Consider the following 24,053-nt stretch of genomic DNA (forward strand, 5'->3'; position numbering starts at 1 on the left):
GCACATGGTGTGGAATACCCAGCTCTGTTTGGCCAGGTGGGGTCAGCTGACCTGGCTGTGCCCCTTTCCTGGAGTCCGGTGAAAATTAACCCTGTCCTGGCCGAACCCAGGACACTGACAAAACTGCTGCTGCACCTTCAGATACACTGGTGGTGAGGTCAGAGACTGTTAGTGTTTTACCCTTTGGGCTAGAGTCCCTGAGCTGAGGCATGCTTCAGAGAGGAGGTTTTGTAGGGAACTGCGTGCAAATAGTCTTGTGCTTCTGCACAATAAGTAGGAAAAAAGAAAACATGGAAGGAATAACAGTCAGAAAAGTGGCTTCTGAGCTTGGAATATAGGTAAGGCACAGGCCTGTAGAAAAAATGACTGCTGGGATCTTGTAGCATTCAACAACAGTATTATTGTGTATAACCAAATAAAAATGCCTCTCGCTTCTGTGACATTTCTTGCTCATATTACTGCTGGTAAAAACTGTTCAGAATATTGTTCACCTGATGACAAGAACTTCCAGTTTCCAGCTCTGCTTGTTAAAATCCACTTCTTGTGTGCCAGTGTTGTCTACAGCGTTAGAATTTTTCTCCCTCCCTTTTCTTACATCCTTGGTTTGTTTATAGAGAGCGCTCTCATTGCCTCTCAGCCTTCATTTTACTAGGCTAATTAAACGAGGCTGTGTTAGTAAGCTCTTTGTACTGTTCTCTCCTTGCTTCCCTGGTTGTTCTCATAGCTTTTCTCTGCACATGCTTCAGCTTAAATCATGTTCTTTTTAAAACAGGTGACCGGAAGTGTTCACAGAGTTCCACCTGAGATCTGACCAGTTTTGTGTAAAATGGCTTTAGTAAGTCCCCATCTCTACTGAAAATTCCTCCCTTGGTACAGCCAGATTGCAATTGCCTTTTTTGCAACTGTATCTTTTTGACAGTTTGTATTCATCCTCAATGAGTAATGTATCCAAGTCATTCTCATCCTCTGTTATTTCTAGCTGATGATCCTTCAGCTTACTAGAAATTCTTCTTGTTCCCAGAGTGCTTGACCTTCACTTTGTGCTACTGCATTTTGTCATTGCTATCACTTTGGTCCTCGAAGGCTGTTCAGTTCTTGTTCTGATCTTCCTCTGTGTTGATAGTAGCTCCATTTTTTTTTTTTCCCCCCACTGGCATCAAGTGTCATTATTGTGATCCAAATTTTTTGTTCTATTTTTGCTATAAGGTCAGTTTGCAGAATGGTTTGTAAGGAATTCCACTCTTAATTTCATTGTAGTCCAATAGTTTCTTTCCACATTGTAGCCTCACTTATTCTTAGTAAAGCTCTTGCTGGTTTGCATTCATTTTGTCTTTTTCTGTCTTAATTACTACTGTCCATGCAGTTTGGTATTGTAGGATGTACTGAAGTACCTATTTTTAAGACATTAATTTCAGTTATGTAAAATAGAGGAGGTTAGCCTGGGCTATCTGCTTCTGGCTGTGACCATATGTAAATCCAGCCTTTTTTGTTTGAGAGAGAATCTGTGCATTAAAACACAACATGACTTGATGAAAATGCCTGGTGAAGAAACTGAGGTTGTTCAGTGTGAAAAGAACCACTAGTGACTCTTAGCAGTCTTTCTGAATTTCTTATGGACTTTTCTGAATGTAAAATATACTTATTTATAAGCTTGTCTAGACCTTTTTATAAAGGCTTTATTTATAAATAATAGAGATAATGTTTATATATAAATATATATATGTTTATATTTAGATATTTGTAAATAAATTGTGGTAGATGCCCTATCCCTGGAAACATTCAAGGCCAGGTTGGACGGGGCTCTGAGCAACCTGATCTGGTTGAAGATATGCCTGTTCACTGCAGGGGCATTGGGCTAGATGACCTCTAAAGGTCCCTTACAACCCAAATCGTTCTATGATTCTGTTCAACTGCCCAGGCCTACTTTTCAAAAATGTGTTAGGCAAGTAACTGGGAACCCCGGTCATACTTCATCTTTGGATTCTAAAAATTAATGTATAGACTCAGAACTACATTGAGTTCTGCTTCATGCTTGCTGCATGCTGTGAGAAAAAGGCAGAGGATTTTATAAAAGTTTTTGCGAGATACTGAGTTTTCCTCTTTATGATGAAAAATAATTTCAAAGATATTACAAAAGATTCGGGTAATATTCCTCTAACAGGACAGCCGTGGGATTACAGAACATCTTAATGAAATATGGGAATCAAGCCTGTTTTTCTTTCACAGCAACATACTCTGCAAATCTGGAAAAGGTCTGTAGTGGTGTGTGCCTTCCTTAACCAACAAGATTATTAGACATAAATCCTACTTGTGTCAATCTTGCTAGCCTTCATCTTTATACTACCTGACTGTCTCCTTTGTATTTAAAAATAGAAGTGACAATCTTTCTCCCTCTGCCTTTTTAGCTTGATTAGTTCATAGTTGAAAGTGTGAGACACTTGAGGGAAAAGCTAAATTGAAGGGTTGAGGCTCCCATTCTGAATGTGGTTAACATCCATTGTTCTTCTTCCAGGAGCGATCACTGCTGTCTTTTGTCGAAGTCATGTGAAAGTCTTCTTTTTGGTGCTTTATGTTGTCAGTTTCGCTGGTGCAGAGGAGTATAGCTGTTGTGGTGACAGAGCAGTGAGCAGCGAGGAGGGAAACGACCCCTCCAGCGGCCCGTGCCGGTACCCGACGAACCACTGCGTGCTGGGAGATGCTTAGGGTTGTGCTCAGGACACAGCAAAACCTACACCAGGTGACCTTCCTGTCATTTAGGCTTTCGAGGCTTAATTATGTGAACGGGATTTTTGGTAATGTGCTCACATTTGGTTTTCACCACGATCATTTAAATAATTCGAGTTGTAGGTCAGGTGTGTGTGCTATTGTTTTTGCTCTATCACAGGTAAGGATGGAGTGAAAGGTTGCTGGTTGTAGATGGCTGGGAGTGATTTTCTCCTGTTTCTATCTTAGTATTTAGTGGCACTGACACCTTCGATGACATGTGGTGATAAGCAGCAGTGAAGAACACGTTCTTTGCTTTGGAGAATGTAGGTGTATGTATGAAACAGCCATTTCAGTGATTATTCAACAAAAATTGATGGGATAGGAGTTGTGCTAAGTAAGAAGACTCAGATTTTGTTAGGACTTTCTATTATTTAAGGGGAAAATGAGTAGGACTTCTTAGGGGCATAAAAATACCTTTTTCTTCCGTATACTGTATTGATCCTACCCGAAGAAAACAAAGTACATCCTTTGTTCTTTCTCATGATTCATCACTCTTTTAACACTGGAAATAACACTTCTAATTACTCTCTGTCTGGCTCTGGTCAACCTTATTGTAATAACCTTATTGTAGTTTCTTCACTTGATGTAATTAATGTTTTTTACAATTCCATACTTCTTTGTGGAGGAACAATGCTGTGATTTAACATGGTAATATTAGTAGCAGACTATGGTCAAAGAGAAGAAACAGATGATAAACTTACACATAAACCTCATTAATATTTTGAATTCTCTATAATATAAAAAAGTAGTGCAGGGTTGTGTATTTTTTAGTAAGTAAAGCTATTTAAAAAGATGTATTTTCAGCTTGTTACCATCAGAGGGGTGCAAATGCAATAAGGTGAGTCTAAGGTCTTTGTGGAACTTTGGAGTGTCCTTGTTTCGACAGGGAACATAGGGGGAAATGTTTAAAAACACGACAGGTCTGAGAGAGAGATACTGAAAAGATGTGTATGTTACACTCTGAGCTATGTATATAAATACAGTCTATGTACGTTGGTCCCGTCCTGTTTTCTTGTGGCATCGGGGGGTCTTTAAGTAACTGTGTATCCCTGCAGCTCTGTATTGAGAATTCATCTACTTATTCAGGGCAGGCTGTGATACTTCAGTGCTGTGTTGGCAGTTATGAAATGCAGTCCAAGGAGGGAGAAGATAAGAGAACTTACATGTTGTCTCATGGGAGACAGGACCCGGAGCACAATGGGGAAGGCATTACAGAGATGCCAAACAAATTTCTGGGGAATTCAAGCTCAGCTTAAACTCTGCTAGTAACCCTGCTCTTGTGAAAATACTCCCAAGTGTAGCAGGGGGTGAGCCTGGCCAGCCATGTCTTCAGACAGGTTTGTTTTAGTCACTGAAATTGAATGTTAATAGATTAATTTGGAAATCTACTCAACCTGAAATTTCATTTAATGAAAAAAAAATGCAGAACTATAATATGACTTAGGCTGGAAATACTTATTTTGATAAACTTTTGCAGATGCTGCACCTTAATAATGTTCTCAAAGTGGTGTATCTAAGCCTTGCATATCAAGGTTTCAGACTGTCACAGGCATTTAGTAACAGGGTGGTCCTGCTCTACAGAAATGACCCTGTGTTGTCAGCAACCCAAGATACAAGAGGGAGTTTCGTGAAGCTGTATTATCAGTGAGTTGTCTCTGTCTTTTATAGACATCGAGAGCCTTTTTTTTTAGTGTTTCAGAAGCACAGAAGTTGGTGCACAAAGATGTAAATATGGCATTCATTTCTGGTTTTCATTTGTTTATTTGGGGTTTGGAATTCTTTTTAAGTTGTGATACTTGATGTCTGTCTCGGTTTCTGTCTTTTTTTTTTCCACCTGAAAAGCCAGCAATTACATGAGGCCTAATTGCCCATTTAATTGCCTATTTTTAAGAGATTGTTTTCTTTTTTTTGTGATGTGTTTGAAGGCGATTGTTTTTTATTATTTAGGTATGCTTGACCAACGAGAACTTGGTTCATCCCATTTGCTAGATACCACTGTTTGCAGTGAGAAACAGAAGTGACTGTATATCCCTTTTTAATGCAGTGGCATCTTGAATCTTGATAAGTTATACCTAGATCATAAAATGAAACTCAGGAGAATTGTGGGTAATGAAGAAAAAGGAAATTAAAGTAAGTGAGCTCAGGAGTAAAAGGGTGCATAGAAGATAAAGATATCTCATGAATAGAAGGGAAACGGATATGGCAGAACCGCAAAAAGATTTCATTTTATTCAAACCTCATATGCTTTGGAAGAACCCGACTGAGTGGGTAGCTTGCTAAATTCAGGGGGTTAGTTTGGACATCTAAGAAATGCGAGAGGTATTTTAATTTCCCTGAAAGCTTGAGATTGCAGAACACAACTAACTTCCGGGAGTTAACTGTTGTGAGAATTTTATACTGTTGTGACTCAGAAGAGGATGACAGTTGTGTTGTTCTGTGAGATGAAGGAGTGGTCAGAAAAACTAAGTGCTATCACTCTACATGTAGCTAGGGAAGATTAACTTGTGTTTCTGTCTAATCCTAGACAGATAGTGGAGCATAACCTTTAAAATACTAACCATCATAACTGTGTTCATAAAATCCACCATAAATTCTGTACAGCTTGTACTTACATTTGTATTTCTCATTTGGCAGGTCCCTGGATCAGTATTGTCCTTGGTTTTATTTTCCAGTTGTCCATGTAGTTGATATTTAGTATACTCTTCACAGAAATATTTGGTAAAGAGAAATACATTTCAGTGGAATTGCTGAAGTATAGCATTTAAAGTTAGGAGATTTACAAATAGGTTATAGTTGTAGGTTTGTGTTTTTTTAATTAATTAACAAATTAATAAATTTTAATTTGTTACAGCAAATCTAATATGCAGATAAAAGAAGTCTCAACTTCTACAAAAGAGTTAATAAGAATCAGTCTAGCAGCAATATATTCATTTTTGGATAAGTATTATAGGTGTACTTTGTGTATGCATTCTGGGCTGACCATATGGCTCAAGTATTCATTAGTACTTTAGATATTTAAACACTTGGTATGTGTAGACACTGTTAAACATTCCTATATAAACATCCTTCTTGTAAATGTAGAAAGAAAAAAAAGACTAGCTTCCAGGTTGCTCACTCAATTATTGACATTAATCTAGTTATGTGTTGCTTGCTGATCCTGTAAAGTACTGTAAAGTTCGTGTCATGATTACTGTCTGCCATTCGGTTGCTGCTGCTAGCAGTGATGTAATTTCATCTTTCTGTCATGGAGTCAGATGCAACTACTTATTTTAATTGAGTTCCTTGTTTGGTATAGCTGAAAAGAGCTCCTGGTTTGATTAGAAGGAAATACCTACTTTTTAAGGTTTTACTTCAGTTCACTAATTTGGAAGTTCATGTGTCAGTTACTCGTGGCCTGAGTTATCATGAGTCAGATTATACTGATGTGGTATGGTTTTTCATGCAGCAATTAGAAGCTCATGTCTTCTTACCCATGATTTGCAGAAGCTAGAAGTACTGCTTCAGTCTAATTTTTTCCTTGCTGTTGCCTTTTATTGAAGTATTCGTTTAAAAATATCTACCTGGAAGATTTGCTTTAAACCTTAAAGACTTTAAAAACAACTTCCAAATTTTAAAAATTATCTCTGTGTTACTAGTGAATAAGATAAATACCTTTATGCATTGCCTGTATGTGACATTGGAAGAAGAGAAACAATTTTTTTATGGCTATCAGTTATCTTTGTTTCCTTTTTTTTTACTTGTGAGTTCAAAAAATACTGATATATTATGTTTTGGAGAGCACCAGCAGCTTTTTGTTGTTAATTGCATCTCTAGATAGGTAGCTTTACAGTCAAAACGGAGTCTAGGTTCAAGAATAATAGACTGATTATCAACAGAAGATGTGACTGGCCTAAAGGTGAAAGAGACTTAGAGTTTTAAATGAATGAATGTAAACTAGTTTGTCCTGTACTTTTTGGTCTCATCTGTGACGTTTGTTACAGCGTTATGTGTATTTGTTATAGCATGTTAGCAGATCTTTCAGTAGCCTGGTCAGTAATGTGTAGGCTTCCCTGCTACCATCAGTTTTTGGGTTCAGAAAAACAAACTTTTCGTTTTGCAGTATTGGATTTCCTTAATCCCTTGCCCTCACTCCCCGTAAGAATACAGAAGTGTTAAAAGCTAGTACGAATCCACATTCATCATTACTTGAAAACCAGTAAGAACTAGACCTTATACTGGGGCAAAATCACTTATGAAACTCAAGCTACTTTTTCACCGTGCTAATTTGATCTTTTATAAATGTCAGAAGGAAAAAGGAGAAAGTAAAATCCACATGCAAGATGCATATATGTGAGAAACTGCTATACGTAGTAATGACTGCATTTTTTTCACCGTAGATGCTCAACCTTGAGAGTCAGTGCCATCGTTTGAAGTGCTGCTGTTGTAAGAAGGAAGATTCAGCTGTCATTTCAATGAATATGTAATTGTGGATTGATGGGGAAGCAGACGGTAGAATCAGTGCATGTTTAATAAATGATCCTGAATTAATTACTCATGTAGCATTATTAAGCTTAAGGCTACAGATTCAAGCACGGAAGTTAGAGGATGTGTCTGCTTATAACTGTCATCATTGTACATTCTTTGACTACAGGACAATGCACTGTTTTTTCGTAGCATTTCTCTCTGCTGTTGTAGAAGCTGCATAGTGAGTGAGGCAAAAGGTAGCAGGAAGAGGTATAACAGTGTTGTGACCAAGAAATTGGGTTGTTTCTTGAGAATACTTGGAAAATGCTGAATAATTTTTGCCAAAAATTTATTAAGTAAATTTAAAAGCAAAGGCTGAGGCAGATACCTGCATGGAATATTTTATCTGAAATATTGTTCTTTTTGGCAGTGTTGCCAAAGCTCTCCTTAAAAAAATAAATAAAAATAAAATTATATGTATATTCTTGTGAAAACTGGGATTGGATGAAGTGATGCGGAGTATATGGAGACGTGAGGTATAGGTAGCTTGAATGTATGGTGTATCGTCTTACAGAAAATTGATTTATTTCTGTCAAAGGTTGACAGATCTAAAGCCATTTTAAACAACTTACGAATACCTTGGAAGTTTGTTGTAAGTTGTATGCGAGACGGAAAGAAACTGTGTTACATGCTGGTCCATTCCTCTTGAGTTTACAGTATTGACTATGTATATGTTTGACCATTTCTGTGTTAGCTAATATCTGAATACATCTACTATAAGAATTTTATTTGTATGGATGGCACTAATTGGTTACTCAGGACTTCTGGAAATCAACCTGCCTTCTCTGTCTCTTCCTCTCTCTCTAAATGCAGAATTTTAAGAACAGCTCTATCTTTTTGGAAACTCTCCTTTTAAATATATTCTTTTTCGTTTACACCTGTCTCGAAATTCACACATAAAATAAAATCTGGAAGCTAACTATGAACATAATATCTAGACAATAAATACATTTCTAGGACCACCAAACCCTGAGATGAAAGGTAGGGAAATACGAAAAATGACATCAACATTCTCTTTCCTCAGTGCAAACCCCAGCAAGCATCCTGCCCCTTAACTGTTAACACATTTGAACCTTGTATACATCACAAGGAAAAAGCTTTCTGGAAGAACTTACTGGATACTTCTCTAAGGTTTACTGCAATTTGACCAAATATGCAGTTTAGAGGGAGAAGCTGTTACTTGGTGAGGACAATGCATCATGTTCTGCTAGGATTTCATGCTTCATAGCTAGTGACTAAATTGATGGCACTTCTAAACAGCTTCACAAAAAGCTTCGGAAATACCTATATCCTGTTTTTACCTTTTCAAACTTTTATTTAAAAGAAAGCACAAGGCTCCTTGTTTTAAGTTGCAATAGTGTTTTATTTTTCTTTTATTTTTAGAATGGCAGGATTTTAAAAAAACCTGATTGGCACATCTTTTACTTTTTTTTTTTTTTCTCACACGGAAAGAGTGGTAAGCACTATACAGGGTCAAGTTTTATAAATTGACTTAGCAGAGGAGAGGTTTTAGTTTGCATTGTGATTTGTGAGATGTGGGATTTTAATGTGGTAGTTGTGGAGTATGCATTTTAAATACAAGTCTAGATAGATTTGAAGTTGATGGTGATGAAATATGGCCTGATTATTAAAACACTTCTTAATAGGTATATACCTATAAATATAGTTGCCTTTCATTTGTTTATTTCATAACTATTGCATCATTCATTTTTATGACTTTTATGGAACAATAAATAATAAAGTTTATAGCTGAAGCAAGACCTTCCTATAAAACTCTCTCTGCACATTTTAAGGTAATTTAATCTTCGTTCTTGTCTTCTTTACTCTTCTTTTTCATGATACTTGTTTTGACTACACCATTTGTTACATTGTTTTAGAAAAAGACTAAATTTAAAAAATAGTGAAAGTCTCTCCCTACAGAGTTGAAAACCCAAATAAATTATAGATAACGTACTGAATAGAACAAAATTGGTGATATTTTTTTAATATGTACATTGGCATTACCAGCTATCCTGCTTTTTTTATTCTGGATTTGAGACCAGTACTTAGACTTAATGTATGACATTCCTTACTCTATTTTTGCAACTATATTTTACTTATAGAGATACCTAGAATATAGGTTGGCTAACCAAATTCAATACATGTTTATACTGTCAGACAAAAAACTAGGCTTTCATATATATCTAATAAAACTTGTGGTGATGCCTTACTGTAGCGGTCGTATTGGTGTGACCATGCACCTCTTGTATATCTAGAGGCACTGTTAGGGTGTTTAAATCACTTACAAAAGAATGGGAGAATTGAATGGTAATTTAGACTAAAAATCGCACAATGACAACAGCTAGATAATGGGACATAGGCAGATACGTTATAGGAGAGAGAGGAAAATATAAGGTGACATCCCTAGGTAGCAAGAGTATTATGGGAGAGCAAAAAATAGAAGCCAAGTAAATGAAGAGGTAGCTTGACCACAGTATAATTTGTATGGTGATTTTATAGAAATCCAGTGTATGTTTTTGGTCTCCAAGTTCTAATTGATGCAGTCCATTGTGCTTGCAATATCTTTGTGCTGAGTAGGTTTACAAAACATTTAAGGTTAGACTTTTTCATTATTCCTCTGTAACCCGGTCTTTCAAAATTAAGATTTTTCTCTCCAGGAGCATAGACTCCTTTTTTTAGCACAAGATGTTTTATATCAGAAACATACAACACTTTCTGGACAAGAAATATTGAAAATGCAAGACAACTTTTCTACTTTCACTCAGTTACAAGTAGAAAAGCCTTTAGGATTTTTTGTCTTTATTCTGTATGAACTTCTGTGGCTTGTGTACTGTGTATGGTAGATGTGATCTTGAACAAATGCGTAGTTAACACTTACTTTGCAATCATCTCATGCATTGCACCTTTCTGTATTTGCAAAACGGGCTACATAAGCTTAGATTATTATTATGCTTTTGAATTGATGTTGAAAAAGAGTTTGTCAAGAGAACTGTTTCTAGTGCTGCTTTTACTGCATTTTGTTGGAATATAAAGGGAATGTATTGATTAGGTTTTTTTTCTTTTACTATGTAGTCATGACAGTATGTTTATTTTTTTCTTTTAGCTAGTGGTCATTCATTTAATCAAATGTAGCCTGAAATTATGGTGTGTATGAAAATGCCTATTAATATTTTCATATAATGTCTCTTAATTCTTGATAGGGCATGTTAATAAGTAATTTCTAGTTCATTAACAAAATCCTTCATTTATTCAGCAAACTCTTGTTTGCTACTCCTTGATGGCAGATCCAGACCTTCGTCTGAGGCTGGGAGTGACTGAACTTGTTGAACACTCAGATCAATCAATTGACGGGTGGAAGGGAGAAGCTTCGAGCAGGGAGGTTGGACTGTATCATCTCCAGAGGTCCCTTCCATCTTCACCTGCGCTGTGACTCTAGGGAGGCTTGTTGTATTCCCTGCTGAGATGAAAAAGCATAAGGACCTGAAAAACAGAATCCTGCTCAGTATTGCTGGATTTTCATTTATTCTGCATTCCTGCAGAAATTTCTCTGATTATTGTTTTGCTAGATACGGATACAGGTGGCTGCAGGCATCTTGGGCACAACGTGTAGTGGGCTGGCCCGAAGTGCTGCAAAGCACCGTACAGGCAGCAAGGCAGAGACTTTGGGCTGGGTGTAAAGGTATAAAGGTACCTGTGCTGACTGTCCCAGTTGTGAGGGAAGCTGGCTGTGGTACCCTACGTTCTCACACTGCTCTCAATGCAAATAGAGAAGGTGGCACATAGGAAGGTGTCTCTGGTCTCACTACCTGTGTGTGGAACTTCGTGTGTGAGTGACAGGCTGTCAAGTAAAAGCAAATTGATGCAAAGAGGCATTGTGTTTAAGCCTTCCCCAGGAGATATTGCTTAACTGTTCTTTACAGTTTCCCAGTGGAAGAGCCTGTAAGTTTCTTATATGCTTTCTACTGGGGTGAATGATCCATATACCTGTAAAGGAAGTCTTTCCAGCTATGTAGATACTGACACTAAATCTCCCTTACTGCAAACTGGTCTATTTACTAGCTTTTACCATGTGAAGTGGCCATGGAGTACAGATCTCTTTTATAACAGTCTTCTGAATATATCACGATGTGAAGAATATGCCCTTGTTCATCTCTTCTATTCTAAACAATTTTTTTCAACTTTTTAGTAAATCACGTTCTCTGAATGTTACTTCATGCTGCTGCTTTTGCTTGAACGCTTTTCAGTTTGTATACATTTGAAGTAACTGAAATTCGACACAGCCCTTGCCTCACTTACCAAGAAAAACACCAGACAGACAAACCCTAACGCCAAATAAACCTACACATAAACCTACATGTGTCTTGTATACAACACTCCTGTTAATGCACTAGAGAGGGCAGCATCATCCCACTCTTGGTTCAGCTTGTGGTCTGCAGTAGGGTCAGAATCCTTTTATACAGTTCACCTCTCAAGGGAACAATTCAGGATTAAATTTCTTTCAGGACTGCAGAAGAAGGCATGGTGGCATGGTTCCTTTGTTGGTGATGGTTTTGGCTTTTGTTTCCTCAAAATCTGGAACCATTTTTCATCCTGTAGCAAAGGAAGGGGAGAGGGCAACTGTCTACATTTGAAATGCTCGATATCAGAGTTATGAGAGGTTGATCGTTTTCTTTGTTTTTCTTCCTGTTTCCTCTCTTCTGCATCTCCCCTCACCCCGACCTCCACAACTCTGTGACATTGAAAAAGGGGAGATTAAAGAACAGCATAAAGAGCTCTGCAGAGACTGACTGCAGAGGTCACTCTTCTATAGAGGAAAAAATTCTAAGACTTGTTTGGTTTTTTTTCCAAGGAGAAAATAAAAAAGAGTTTCAGGACAGAGTGCCGTAATGCAAATCTTTCCATTGGAAAGTCTCTGAAAAGAACAAAAACCGGCTTAGGAAGATCAGAGAATTCTTCGTTCATTTTATGGGAGCAAGGATGGCTCTTTAGTCTTGGGTTCACAGCTTATGGAGGAGAATACAGCTTTTTTGTCTGTGAACATTTGAATCTATTCCTTGGATTCTATTTCAAATCACATTTCCCAAAGAAACATATGAAAACGAATGAATACGTCTACATGTAAATTTACGATACTTGTGAGAAATTTTAATTAAAAATAATAAGCTGAGCTACCTCAACATTTTCAAGAGCTTGTAGTATTTTCTACATCTTGTGCAGATTTCATCTGCTGTGAATAAATGATCCTCTGTGGCAGGAACCTTGGAAAAATAAAAGTGATAAAATGTTTGTATGTTATATGGATGCTGCATGAGAGAGGGGGAAAAAGCAGGGAGGGTAGAAATTGCTAGTGTAAGTATCTTGTCTGGTTTGCACTTCAAATGTAATATAAGTCTAAAGTAAAAGCAGTGATACAGATTTGTTAGCCCCAGTAAAAGCCATATGCTTTAGTGACTTTAGTTGTGTGCATTGTTGCATTAACTTTCCAGGATGCTTTTCCATGGAGGACTGATATTCAGGGAAACAGGCATAAATTATATGCTGGTGTGCTATAAGGCATATGTCACAGAATCACAGAATCACAGAATAGTAGGGGTTGGAAGGGACCTCTGTGGGTCATCTAGTCCAACCCCCCCGCCGAAGCAGGGTCACCTACAGCAGGCTGCACAGGACCTTGTCCAGGTGGGTCTTGAATATCTCCAGAGAAGGAGACTCCACAACCTCCCTGGGCAGCCTGTTCCAGTGCTCCGTCACCCTCAGAGAGAAGAAGTTCCTCCTCATGTTCAGACGGAACTTCCTGTGCCTCAGTTTGTGCCCATTACCCCTTGTCCTGTCACTGGGCACCACTGAAAAGAGCTTGGCCCCATCCTCCTGACACCCACCCTTCAGATATTTGTAGGCATTTATAAGGTCCCCTCGCAGCCTTCTCTTCTTCAGGCTGAACAAGCCCAGTTCCCTCAGCCTCTCCTCGTAGTGGAGATGCTCCAGTCCCCTCACCATCCTTGTAGCCCTCCGCTGGACTCTCTCCAGTAGCTCTTCATCCTTCTTGAACTGGTGAGCCCAGAACTGGACACAGTACTCCAGATGAGGCCTCACCAGGGCAGTGTAGAGGGGAAGGAGAACCTCCCTTGTCCTGCTGGCCACACTCTTCTTGATGCACCCCAGGATCCCACTGGGCTTCTTGGCAGCCAGGGCACACTGCTGGCTCATGGTTAACCTGTCGTCCACCAGGACACCCAGGTCCCTCTCCGCAGAGCTGCTCTCCAGCAGGTCCACCCCAAGCCTGTACTGGTGCATGAGGTTGTTCCTCCCCAGGTGCAGGACCCTGCACTTGCCCTTGTTGAACCTCATCAGGTTCCTCTCTGCCCAGCTCTCCAGCCTATCCAGGTCACACTGAATGGCAGCACAGCCTTCTGGTGTATCTACCACACCTCCCAGTTTGGTGTCGTCAGCAAACTTGCTGAGGGTACATTCTAACTCTTCATCCAGGTCGTTGATGAAGAAGTTAAACAAGACTGGGCCCAGTACTGACCCCTGAGGGGCGTTTGTACGAAGTGGCTGAGACATTAGTGTAAGTATTATTCTGTCTGGGCCCTCAGCAGAAGCTTGTGATGAAAAAAGATCACTTTAAAACACAGTCGGGATGATTAAGGCACAATGATAGGTAGTGGTTAACTTAGCCTGGATAAAAATGAAATGTAATTGTGTTTGGAGTTTTTATTAAGCTCACAATAAGGTGGTACACCTTCTCACATTTAGCTTGCTGCCGCCTTTGTGGCTGCGATCATGGGATTGTGTGAGGATGTAAAACTGCTCATTTTTTACATGAAAGAGGTCTCTGAATTACAGGCCTTTTACTGAACACCTGGGTAGCCTTGTTTTTGTTTCCCTCTTATAAACTCTTTGAATTTCCTATCCTTTAAAGCGTGTTACCTAGCTATGATCACTTTAGTGACTAGTGTTTAGGGGAGAATAAGGAAACAATGGTATTATTATTCTAAGAGTAAAATTGTGTTAAGAAGCAACATGATATTTATTGCAACAATAAACTTGATTACAGGAAATTCCACCCCCCCACCCTGGCTTTTGCCCACGTGCAAAACATATTTAAAATAAATAAATTAATTAATTAAAGTATAAAGCAAACAAACAAACTGACATATGCCCCTGGCACACTTTTAGTTTCAGATTTGTTCTGAAATTGCAGATTGAATGCAGCCTCTTTTCCAGAAAATGTCTAGCTATACTGGTTTATAGCTTATAATTTATCATTAATAACAGCTGCCAGGATCTGAATTTTCATATGCCCTGAAAGGTGTGTTTTAGTTTCTTTGAAGGTTAATGAGAGGTGTTTTTCTCTTCAGTCTTCATACTCTTTCATGAAAGGCTGTGAAAACACACTAGCCTGAAAGACCATATGGAATATATTTAAAACAATGATGAACAGACTCTTCCTCGTGGTACTATTCTGCATTTTTAATTTGTAAAATGGAGTATCCCTAGTCTATCTCTCTGAAAGCAGTATTTATTTTAAATATAAGATCTTTTTTCTTTTTAATTCTTTGCTCTCTTTGGTGACACATTGCTGTTGGACATCCCATCAGGATAGAGTGAAACACTTTCTGTACCAAGTGGAAGAAAGATACTCTTTACTTAAGGATATCCAATGGAGAATATTTATGGATCCATCTTATTCAGCAGGGTAGGCTAATTCTGAAGCAGATTGGAATTTTCACTTTTGTGGTAAGCCATGCTTTTCTCCGTTTTTTGTGGGGTTTTTTGCTGTTTTCCATGGTTCTTTTGATTCTGCCTATTTGTTGTCAGAATCATTTGTCTGAAGAGTAGCGTCGTCCTTAATTCCTCTCTTTCAACTGGAGTTCATTGTTGGATCTTAACTGGCTATTCCACTGCCAGCAGAGCTTGTGCTGCTGTTTCTGAAGACGCAGTGTCCTTGTGCTGAGTTGGTCGCGTGCAGCCCTGTGCCCTCGCCCACTGCAGTTGCCCGGGACGGCCAGTTGCTGTGACCCTGCTGCTGCTGCCCGAGCCGTGGGGTGCTACTGAGGAGCAGTGATGTTTGCCCTCATCTACAGTAGGTGCTGTCACAGTCCCTTGCACCGCTGCCAGCGGCAGCGTGTACGTGAAGTACTCTGCTAGTAAAAAACCCACTCAACGTAGATGAGCTGCATGTGTTTTAGTCATTTACTAGTAATTGTGTTGCAAAGATTTTTCACCTCTTTCAAAAGCAAGTTGAAATAAGTTCTTTTTTAGGAGCTGATGAACATTACAAACTGAGAACATGTGTTACGGTCCCAATAATGGAATGATTCAGGTCGCAACTTGAACTCCTGGTTTGTGGAAATTATTTGCGTTGCTAGCTACTGTGTGCACAAGTGTGGGAAAGAGTAATATCTTAGTTACAGAGCAGGGAAATATACACAGGAATTAGAGAGACAGGCATGCCTAAGAGGGCCCACAAGGTTGTCATCCAGATCTTGGCCTTGGAGGTTTGTATTTCTTCACAGGAACCGACAGCAAAGAGATTTCATATGGGTTTCTGTTATGACAGCTGCTGTGCTTGTGGTTTCATCTTCTGAAGCCTTGCCATTTTGAACAATACCTTATTTTTTCGTTCTCAAAGTTCTATTCAACAATGGCTATTCAAGGAATTGTTCAGCTTTTGCATGAACTGTGCCAGTCTCAGAGGAGACTAGTTAGCTGGTGTATCGACACTCTATGTATTACTCTTGCTGATTCATTAGATCTAAAATAGTTCAGCTGTTGGAGTAACTCTTCTTATTGCTAATGGGTGTGTGTTCCGGAACCTAGTCTGAAAGGGGATAATCTGGAAACTGATACATATTTGTGGATTGATTAGTAGAGTCCTCTAGCCTTTTCCCATTTTAAAAAGCCACACATTTTTAAAAATGCATTACCAAAGACAGATTTCTCCACCTTGCCCCAGGTTGTTCAATACCTGTTATTTTTGTTAAAGTTATTCTGATTTAGTAATCAGATTCAAGAGTTGCTAAAGCGTATATTGAAATAAGTTCTTTTCTTTTCGTGTTGGGGGCTGGCAGCATAGCATTTAATTGTTTTCATAGCAGAATAATAAACTATAGAAACTAAGACCACGGTACTTTAGTGTATTTACTGCTGCAACTTTTATGGCTACATATTTGAATGTTTATGCTAATTATGTGATACACTTTGGTGTATTGAAAACAAGTGTCACCTAAGGGAAGAACAAATGGGCAGAGAAGGAAACTGAAAGACATCTCCTAGCTGAGTGATACAGTTCTATGCATCTTTACTCTAGTTAGGTGGTTTACCTTTGCTGTTGCTACTAGATGTTTGACCAGAATCTGTACTCTGAGCACAGTGAACCTTCTGATATTTGGTGTCTTTTCAAAAGTCTACCCTCTTTTTTTTTTTTTTTTTTTAAAGGTGTGAGAGGTATCTTTCATCCTAACAGTTTTTCATGACACTTCCTCTGACATTTAAAGAGCAATCTTATTCCCTAATTGTCATTGTATTGCAATCCTTCTGTAACCTAAGGGGGTTTTGTTGCTAATATAAATAAACTTTCCATTCCCTGAATTCCTAGCATCCTTTTCCTGTTCTTGTGCCAGATTGAATCATACTTCTTGCAAACGGTTCACCAGATTTGCAAGTAGCAGTTCTGTTGAGGTCTTGCCGGTACACAGTGCTGTGGCTTGCAGAGTGTTCCGGCAATTTAATAGCTGGGTTCCTGATGAGTCCTTTCCTCTAAAGTAGTAAAACTTGCATGACCTGTGTAGTCAGTGTTTGTCTTCTCATCCCCTAGCAATTTGAACCTATTTATTTGTTTCATTCTAAGTTTGCAAAAAAGAGCAGATATCTCAGAGAATTTCTTTCTTGCCTGTTCCAAGTGCAGGACATACTGCTCCCTGTAAATCCTTGACTAAATGAAAAGCTGCAGAATGAGCTCACATAGTGTATGACAGAAAGAGTCCATATAAGAAAAAGAAGTCGTAAAGGCCTCAGTTTTACCTGGACCACACAAGTGTGTGCACACAGGCGCACAATCCATTAGAAACCATACTTAATTATCATCAGTTCATTATTTTTTTGAGTTTTAGTTTCTGTACTTCTTCAAGAAAATTCCTTATTCACTCAACAGTATGAAAGATCTGTTTGCCTCCTTTTATTGCCATACAAGTTTTCAAATATTTTGGCTGTTTTCCTGATCTGTCTTAAATAAATGTCAGGCTCTTACTATTAAAGTCCTGCACTCTTCAGTAAGGTTTCATTGGTTGTATATTGCATAGTACTGTGTGGAAGCTGTAGTCCAACAGGCCATTTACATGTGCTTGACTTTGCATCTGTGATACTTCCGTTGTCGTCCGTGGGACTACTCAGGTATTTAGAAGTGATTGAATTTGTATACTGTGTTGGATCAGAACAAAGAAGATCAGAAGATAAAAAGTATTGCATCTGTCTTAAAATTGCACAGGGATTTATGTTCTCATTTTACATGTTCTTAAACAGACAAAAGGTAATCCGTTGATCATCTCAGTGGAGTAATGAGGATAATGACATATGCTTTCTGGCGATCTTTTTGTTTGTTTTGTTTTGATTTGGTTTTATTTTTTTAATTTTTCTTTGGTACTCTTGGTGATACTTAGAATGGTCATATTACTTCTACATCTGAAAGCAAGAGAGACTTGGATGCTAAATGCATATGCTTCAAAGCAGTTTAGGGTCAGTGGAATTGTTAGTCTAAACAGATGATAATATTTACAGGTACAATCTTATCGCTGCAATAGAAACTGCATGTATTGAGTCCTTGCACATTCAGACACATTTCAAGGTGATGTGCAGAAAGTATACTAAGCATTTGCTGTATTTAAAATAAAATTGCCTTTGAGTTATATCTCTCTTGACAAATTTCAAGTTGTGTGTGACTGCATTGACTCACTAGCCCTACAGAGACTCAGTTTTCCCACCTGAAACTTCTGAATGAATGAATAATATAGGTGACTTTTTGTTTGGGTTTTTGTTTGAGTTTTTGTTTTTCATGTCCACTGTAAATATATTGGAAAAACAGTCTAATTAAAGAAGTCAAGCTATTTACTGAAGTGTGATTGAAGCTGTTTCCTTAAAGAATAGACAAAAGAAGTTATTTTTGGTCTTAGGAAAACAAGCAGTGCATGAGGCTGGCAGTTTTACAGAAGTGAAGTTTGTGAATGATAGTATTACAAGAATTCCTCTTACAAGATGAGCATTAAGACATGTTAGCTTGTATGTCTGCCATGGATATTGTAGTGCTTCTGGGATGTTTAAGCATAAATGCGGAATCAGTGTTTTAGAATTGCTCTGGCGATAGTAGTATTGCACGATCTGTGCCTTACTGTCTTACTGAAGGGAAAGTGGACTACAGGTATAGCCCAGTTTCTGAATTATTTTAGATTTAAAAATACATACGATGTCCTCTACAATTGATTTCTTATGCTTAGCATTCATTTGTATTCTTTGTTCTTAGCATTTTATGTATTTAAATATTAAAGATATTAAAAACTGGATTGTTGAGTAACATAAATTTACCTTACCTTTATGAAGCTCTTATGTTTAGAAATAAAGTCTTTCTTTAATATCCATACAAATGAAGATCACTTTTTTTCTAATATCTAACACTTAAATTGGCTTTCACTCTGTTCTTCTGCATGTTGTAGGCTCCATGATTCTCGTGAGATATTTTGTTTTATTTAAATCTGAACTGAGGCTAGAAGGCAAAACTGTAATTGAACTTTATTGTGTAATCCTACAAGAAGCTGAAGCAGACTGAGTAGATAAAGTGCTATTGCTACTTGTTCTTGAAAAAGATACCTCTTTGGTTCTGAAGAGAAAGATACAACTGGTTGCAAATCCAAAGAAATTCACCTGTGTGGAGGGAATGGTGCGAATTGTTGGTGTCTGTTATCATTTAACTTTTCCCTGGACACTTAACTGCCTTTCTAAGGATGCTTTACAAGAAGGACCGCAAGCACTGTGGTAGACAAAATGGAAATGGAGGAGAGCCAAGAACTGCTACCAAAAGCGTACTGTGCCCAAGTGGGAGATACTTGTTTCTGTTCAGCCTGAATTGCACTGGAATCCCCTTTGCAGTACTCCTGAGCAACTGAAGAGGCGCGTGGCTGATGGCAGCAGCCTTTGGCTGCCAGCCTGCTGACTAGGAAAATGTTCGAGTTCATGGGATAAAACAGGAGGGACTGTATTTCAGAAATACAATGCTGTTCCTGCCTCAGAAAGCCTGAACGTCTTCTGATTTACCATCACTTACTCTTCCTTGCCCACTCAGCAGCTCCCGAGACTCCACTGAGTAAACTCACACACTGGGATTTTCATCTTTCTCCAAGCCACACGGTGCTGTGTGTTGCTATAATGGAGTGATAAATGAAGAATCAAATCCTTTTGCATGGAAGCTTTTTAATAAAGGTGAATTTTAGACTGACTGTTACGCAGAAATGGAGTGACCGAATATCCTGAGGATCCCAGGAGATTTGAGTGATATAGAAATGTAGACAGGACAGTAGGGATGGCCATAAATAGACAACGTTACTTACATCTCAGGAAGATGATACCATGCAAGTAGAAGTACTCTGGGAGCAGCAAAAGTTCCCCAAATTGGATGAAAGAACAAGGGAGTGAGACAAATAATCAGCAATTCCTTAATGAATTTCATTTTTATGAGAATTTTTGGTTTTTTTATCAGTGTGGCTTGTGTGACTTACAAAACGGCAGTAATCTTTGTGAGAGATGAGATTCAGTAGACATCATTATGTGGAATTTTTTTCTAGAATTCTGCCCCTTGTGCGGACCAAGTGGAATACTGCTTTCCCTAATGCCATTTTATAATGGTAATTATAAAAGTTGTCTGGAAGCTACAAAACTTACATTTGGATAAAAGTGACATTTTACAGGAATTATTCTTTCTTATAAATCTGATTTGAAAGTTCAAGGATGCTGCATCCTGCTGAGCCATTGGGTGTTTCTATTTTCAGTACTTTGTGTGCTACTTGAGTCATATTGATTTCCAAATACTATAAAACTGTACAAAACAGGAAGAGTGTAGTAGCCTTATACAGTAGCTGTGATTTTTTTTTTCCTAATTAAAGTATTTATTAAAATTGAACAGGGGTAGTTCAATATAATAAGAAGCTGCATTTTCTCTGTTTGCAACCCAAGCCACTGTTTGAAATGATGCCAGTTGTTTCTTATTATTGTTCAAGTGCAAGATTTCTCTACTGTGGAAGAAAAGTAAGAGAGAAACTTTCTTTTAATGTCCTTTCAAAAGGTAGAAACATACAATTTATGCAGGTCAGAAGAGGTGAAGTCTAACAATAACAAATTGTTGAAGAAAGAATAATTTTCCTTCTCCCTGTGTTATCGTTCTGTCTGATGTATTTATTTCTATTTCATTACAGTAATTAATATTCTGGAACACTGATTTGCTATAATCAAGCTACTTTTTGTTTCAGTTACCCTGAATGTTCTAAAATATGAAACTTGGATAGACTTGTGGTTGTGAAATAGTGCTGGCAGTTCACATTTGTGTTTTTTTTAAAGTGAGAATGCCTGCAATATTTTTACTTTCAAACTAAGTTGAGAAATGTGGCGACAGTACTTTCTGCTTCTATTACATAGAAGTACCACAACACTTCCCCTTTTCTTGTGCAGAAAACCTCAGAATACCTGTTTTGTTCCCCTCTGGAGGTTTTAAGTTCTGAGCTGGTCGCTTCCTAAGAGTGATCAACAGTCTGCCAGATTTCCTGCACAGACATTAACTAGTTGGGTGGAAATCGTCCAGCAGGATTTATTTTTGTGCTCTTAAGAGACTTTATTCGTTTCTTCCCCTCATACACGCCTATGTATGAAGGACAAGGACAAGGACAAATGCCAGGGGCTGAAGCCGGCACCATCGGTGTGCTGCTCCCTCCCGTAACCCAGAAAGCCTTCCTTCTGCTGGGTACACGATCCTCACGCTGGCAGGGAGAGCTGGGCTCGCGTGCGGTGCTCTGTGTTTTGGCAAACAGCATTTCGCCGATGGCCAGTGAGCCTCTGGTTTTCATTCACAGCTGAGTTGCGTGTGATTAGACAGTCCCTTTCAGATATGAAGGTGTGCGCCTGGAGGCATTGGCCCTTAGCAGTTTAGGTCCCACAGACATACCCTTTATTACTACTGGTGAAATTCTTGGTTTAAAGAAGGAAAATATCAGCAAGAAGATTGTATTTGTCAGTATAAAGGCTTTATTAATCTGGGTGGTGCAGGATGATTTTGACCTTGTCCAAGCCTTGATAAGGTGACTGGGTTATTTCTGTAGTTCCTTGTGAACTTTAGCAGTAGTGGCTTATATACAGGCAAATCTCAGTGTAACTTCAAGCATTGGGTGAGTGTTATGCAGTTTACCAAAGACTGCATAATAAACTTGTAAGAGCAGAATGCGAAGTCATAATTTTCCAAGGCGTAAGTCCTGCCTCTGCCCATCTTTCTCTCGTACTGCTGGTTGCTGCTCTTTAACCTTTCAAATACAGGCTTGTTCCAAACCAGTCCTCTGCTGTTGTTGCATCCTCTACTTTTCAGTTCCCCATACCTTTACTAAGGTCTGCCTTTCTGGGAAGATATCTCAGCAGTGTGAACGAGGCTGTGCTGAACAACAGAGAAATGGGAGGATGATGTAAGGGCAATGAAAGGAGTAATTAGAGTGTTCTGTATTCAGAAGTATCTCCTCAAAGAATCTAAATAAATGGATAGAAGGATTAGGCCTGTGAATTAAGGGCCTGCCAGGAAATTTGTTGCTTTGAAGGCTGAGGAAATAAATGAATAAAAGCTTCGCTAACATGGGGATAAGATTATTCAGTGGTGCTCTGTAGTTTTTGAGGATGTAGAGAATAGCTAATAGAAAGCCTCTAGAAACCAGAAAGTGCATAATTTAAAGTGTTCAGCATCCACTGCGGGATTTTAATTCTGCTTTTCTGGAATGATGCCTCTCTGTACCTTCACGTGCTCATGCACAGCCTCTGCAGGTGCCCCGACAGCTCTGGGCACAGAACACCTAGGTTCTGTAGGGCAAAGCCCTAACACATCCTTCTTTCCCTGGCAAAATTTGGATTTTTAAGTAGGTATGGCAAGTAGGGGCTTTTCCCAGCACTGAGCTTACTCTTCACAAATTACACCAGACTTGCCTGGGGTTTCATTCTGAGATGCTCCTTTCACTTACCCCTCGCTATACTTTCGGGATTCATTGTCATATATGCCAGTAGGCTATTAGTAATTCCATGACACGAAGGCATTTTTGTTCATCTCTAGGGAACCTTTGTAGCTGAATGATTCCCACACAGTCAATTCAGTTCAGCCCTGAAAGGAGGCATTCTTGATTCGTTGGGATAAATATATACTCCTTTCAAATCACAAGATGCAGCTCTTCCAGGCTGCTCTTGCTAATAACTCCACTGGTTGCCACACTGAGCGTTAACATAGTGAATGCAGCTGGAGTGTTTGCAAATATGTGCCGGAATGTAAATGTGTGAATACAGCATGAACAATAACACGTTGTTCTAGTTCATTCACATATCTATTCGTGTATCTTGTAGCAATTTTCAGGCCCCTGAGAACCATCATCTAGTCTGGCCTCTTGGCTATCCTTCCTGTATGGGTTTCTCAGACAGTAGCTTTCTTCAGGAGTTCATCTTTGAGCTCCAGAGAAATCAAAAGATGGACAACCTCTACTAATTGTAGGGGTTTTCCTATCTGTGAACCCTTGTCACTGAACGGTTTCCAGGGGCTGTTGGCAGTTCCCTGACTTCATAACCAAGGTCATGTTGCAGGGGTGGTAAGTATAGTATTTGTCATTGCCTAAGGCACAATCTATAGCATCTAAAATGCCACTGGCACACTTGAACTGCACTAACTAAGCTCTGGGACATTCAGAACATACAGAGTTAAAGAGTAGGGGGTTTTCTATATTTTTTTTCCATCTTCACTTTTCATGGGAAAGTCTGGAAGAGAGCACTAGGATTCTTTGAATAAAGCTTTTAGGTCCAGGTGTAAAATTGCTGAGATTCTCTTCTTTATTCCTGGGTCCAAGGCTCAGCAAGTCCTTACAGGCTGTAATTCAGATGGAGAAGCATCTAAGAGGAAGGAGTTAGCACAAGAGGTGCCTTCAGGGGAAACCTTAAAAGCAGCCAATTGAGGAAGAATGCTTTAGCTAAATTTGAGTTTTGAGTACTCCGTAATGCCAAAACATAGCAAGGGATGGAGTATTAACTTCTGGACTGCGTTTTTCCAGAGTCTCAGATCTGCCCTTCCTCTGTTCATTTTCTGTATGTGTTTGAGCTGTGTTTCGGGAGAGCCATAGTCTCTGAAGCTTTAATATCTTGTATTACTTTATCCATGGTACTTTGCTGGCTTATTATGAGAACGCTTGCCAATGCTCTCTATTAACTTTAATAGTTGTCCTTACAAACAGTAATTGATCTTTTGGTGAATTTAAATATCCTTCTTCAAAGGTATGCTGGGAGATTTTTTTTTCTGTGGCTGGGTGATAATGTTCTTTATTATATTTACAACTTTTAAACAAAGCTCTGGTTTCCCAGCTAATTAAATTGTGTGGGTTTTCTTTCTATTTTTTTTTCTTTTTATAGAAGTATTTTCATCTTTAATGCTTTTTCACCTCTTGAGATATTTTGAAAATTAAAAAGATAATATGAAAAAGCCACAAGAAGTATGTTACCGAGTGTTGGTTTAGACA

At 38.7% G+C, this 24,053-nt stretch overlaps 1 protein-coding gene across 5 annotated transcripts in view; it reads left to right on the top strand.

Moving 5' to 3' along the window:
- COMMD10 (COMM domain containing 10) overlaps nucleotides 1-24,053 on the top strand; it is a 114,608-nt gene that overhangs the window by 59,617 nt on the left and 30,938 nt on the right. The window contains exon 6 of one of the 5 annotated variants that reach the window (XM_075411640.1): nucleotides 7,143-8,987. The exons of the other annotated variants lie outside the window; for them this stretch is intronic. Coding sequence (XP_075267755.1) covers nucleotides 7,143-7,229 — 87 coding nt within the window. The 3' untranslated portion in view covers nucleotides 7,230-8,987. Of the gene's footprint in view, nucleotides 1-7,142; nucleotides 8,988-24,053 lie in introns of those variants that run through there. 5 annotated transcript variants of the gene reach the window in all.

The sequence above is a fragment of the Opisthocomus hoazin genome, chromosome Z, assembly GCF_030867145.1.
Source record: "Opisthocomus hoazin isolate bOpiHoa1 chromosome Z, bOpiHoa1.hap1, whole genome shotgun sequence".
Classification (NCBI taxonomy): Eukaryota; Metazoa; Chordata; class Aves; order Opisthocomiformes; family Opisthocomidae; genus Opisthocomus; species Opisthocomus hoazin.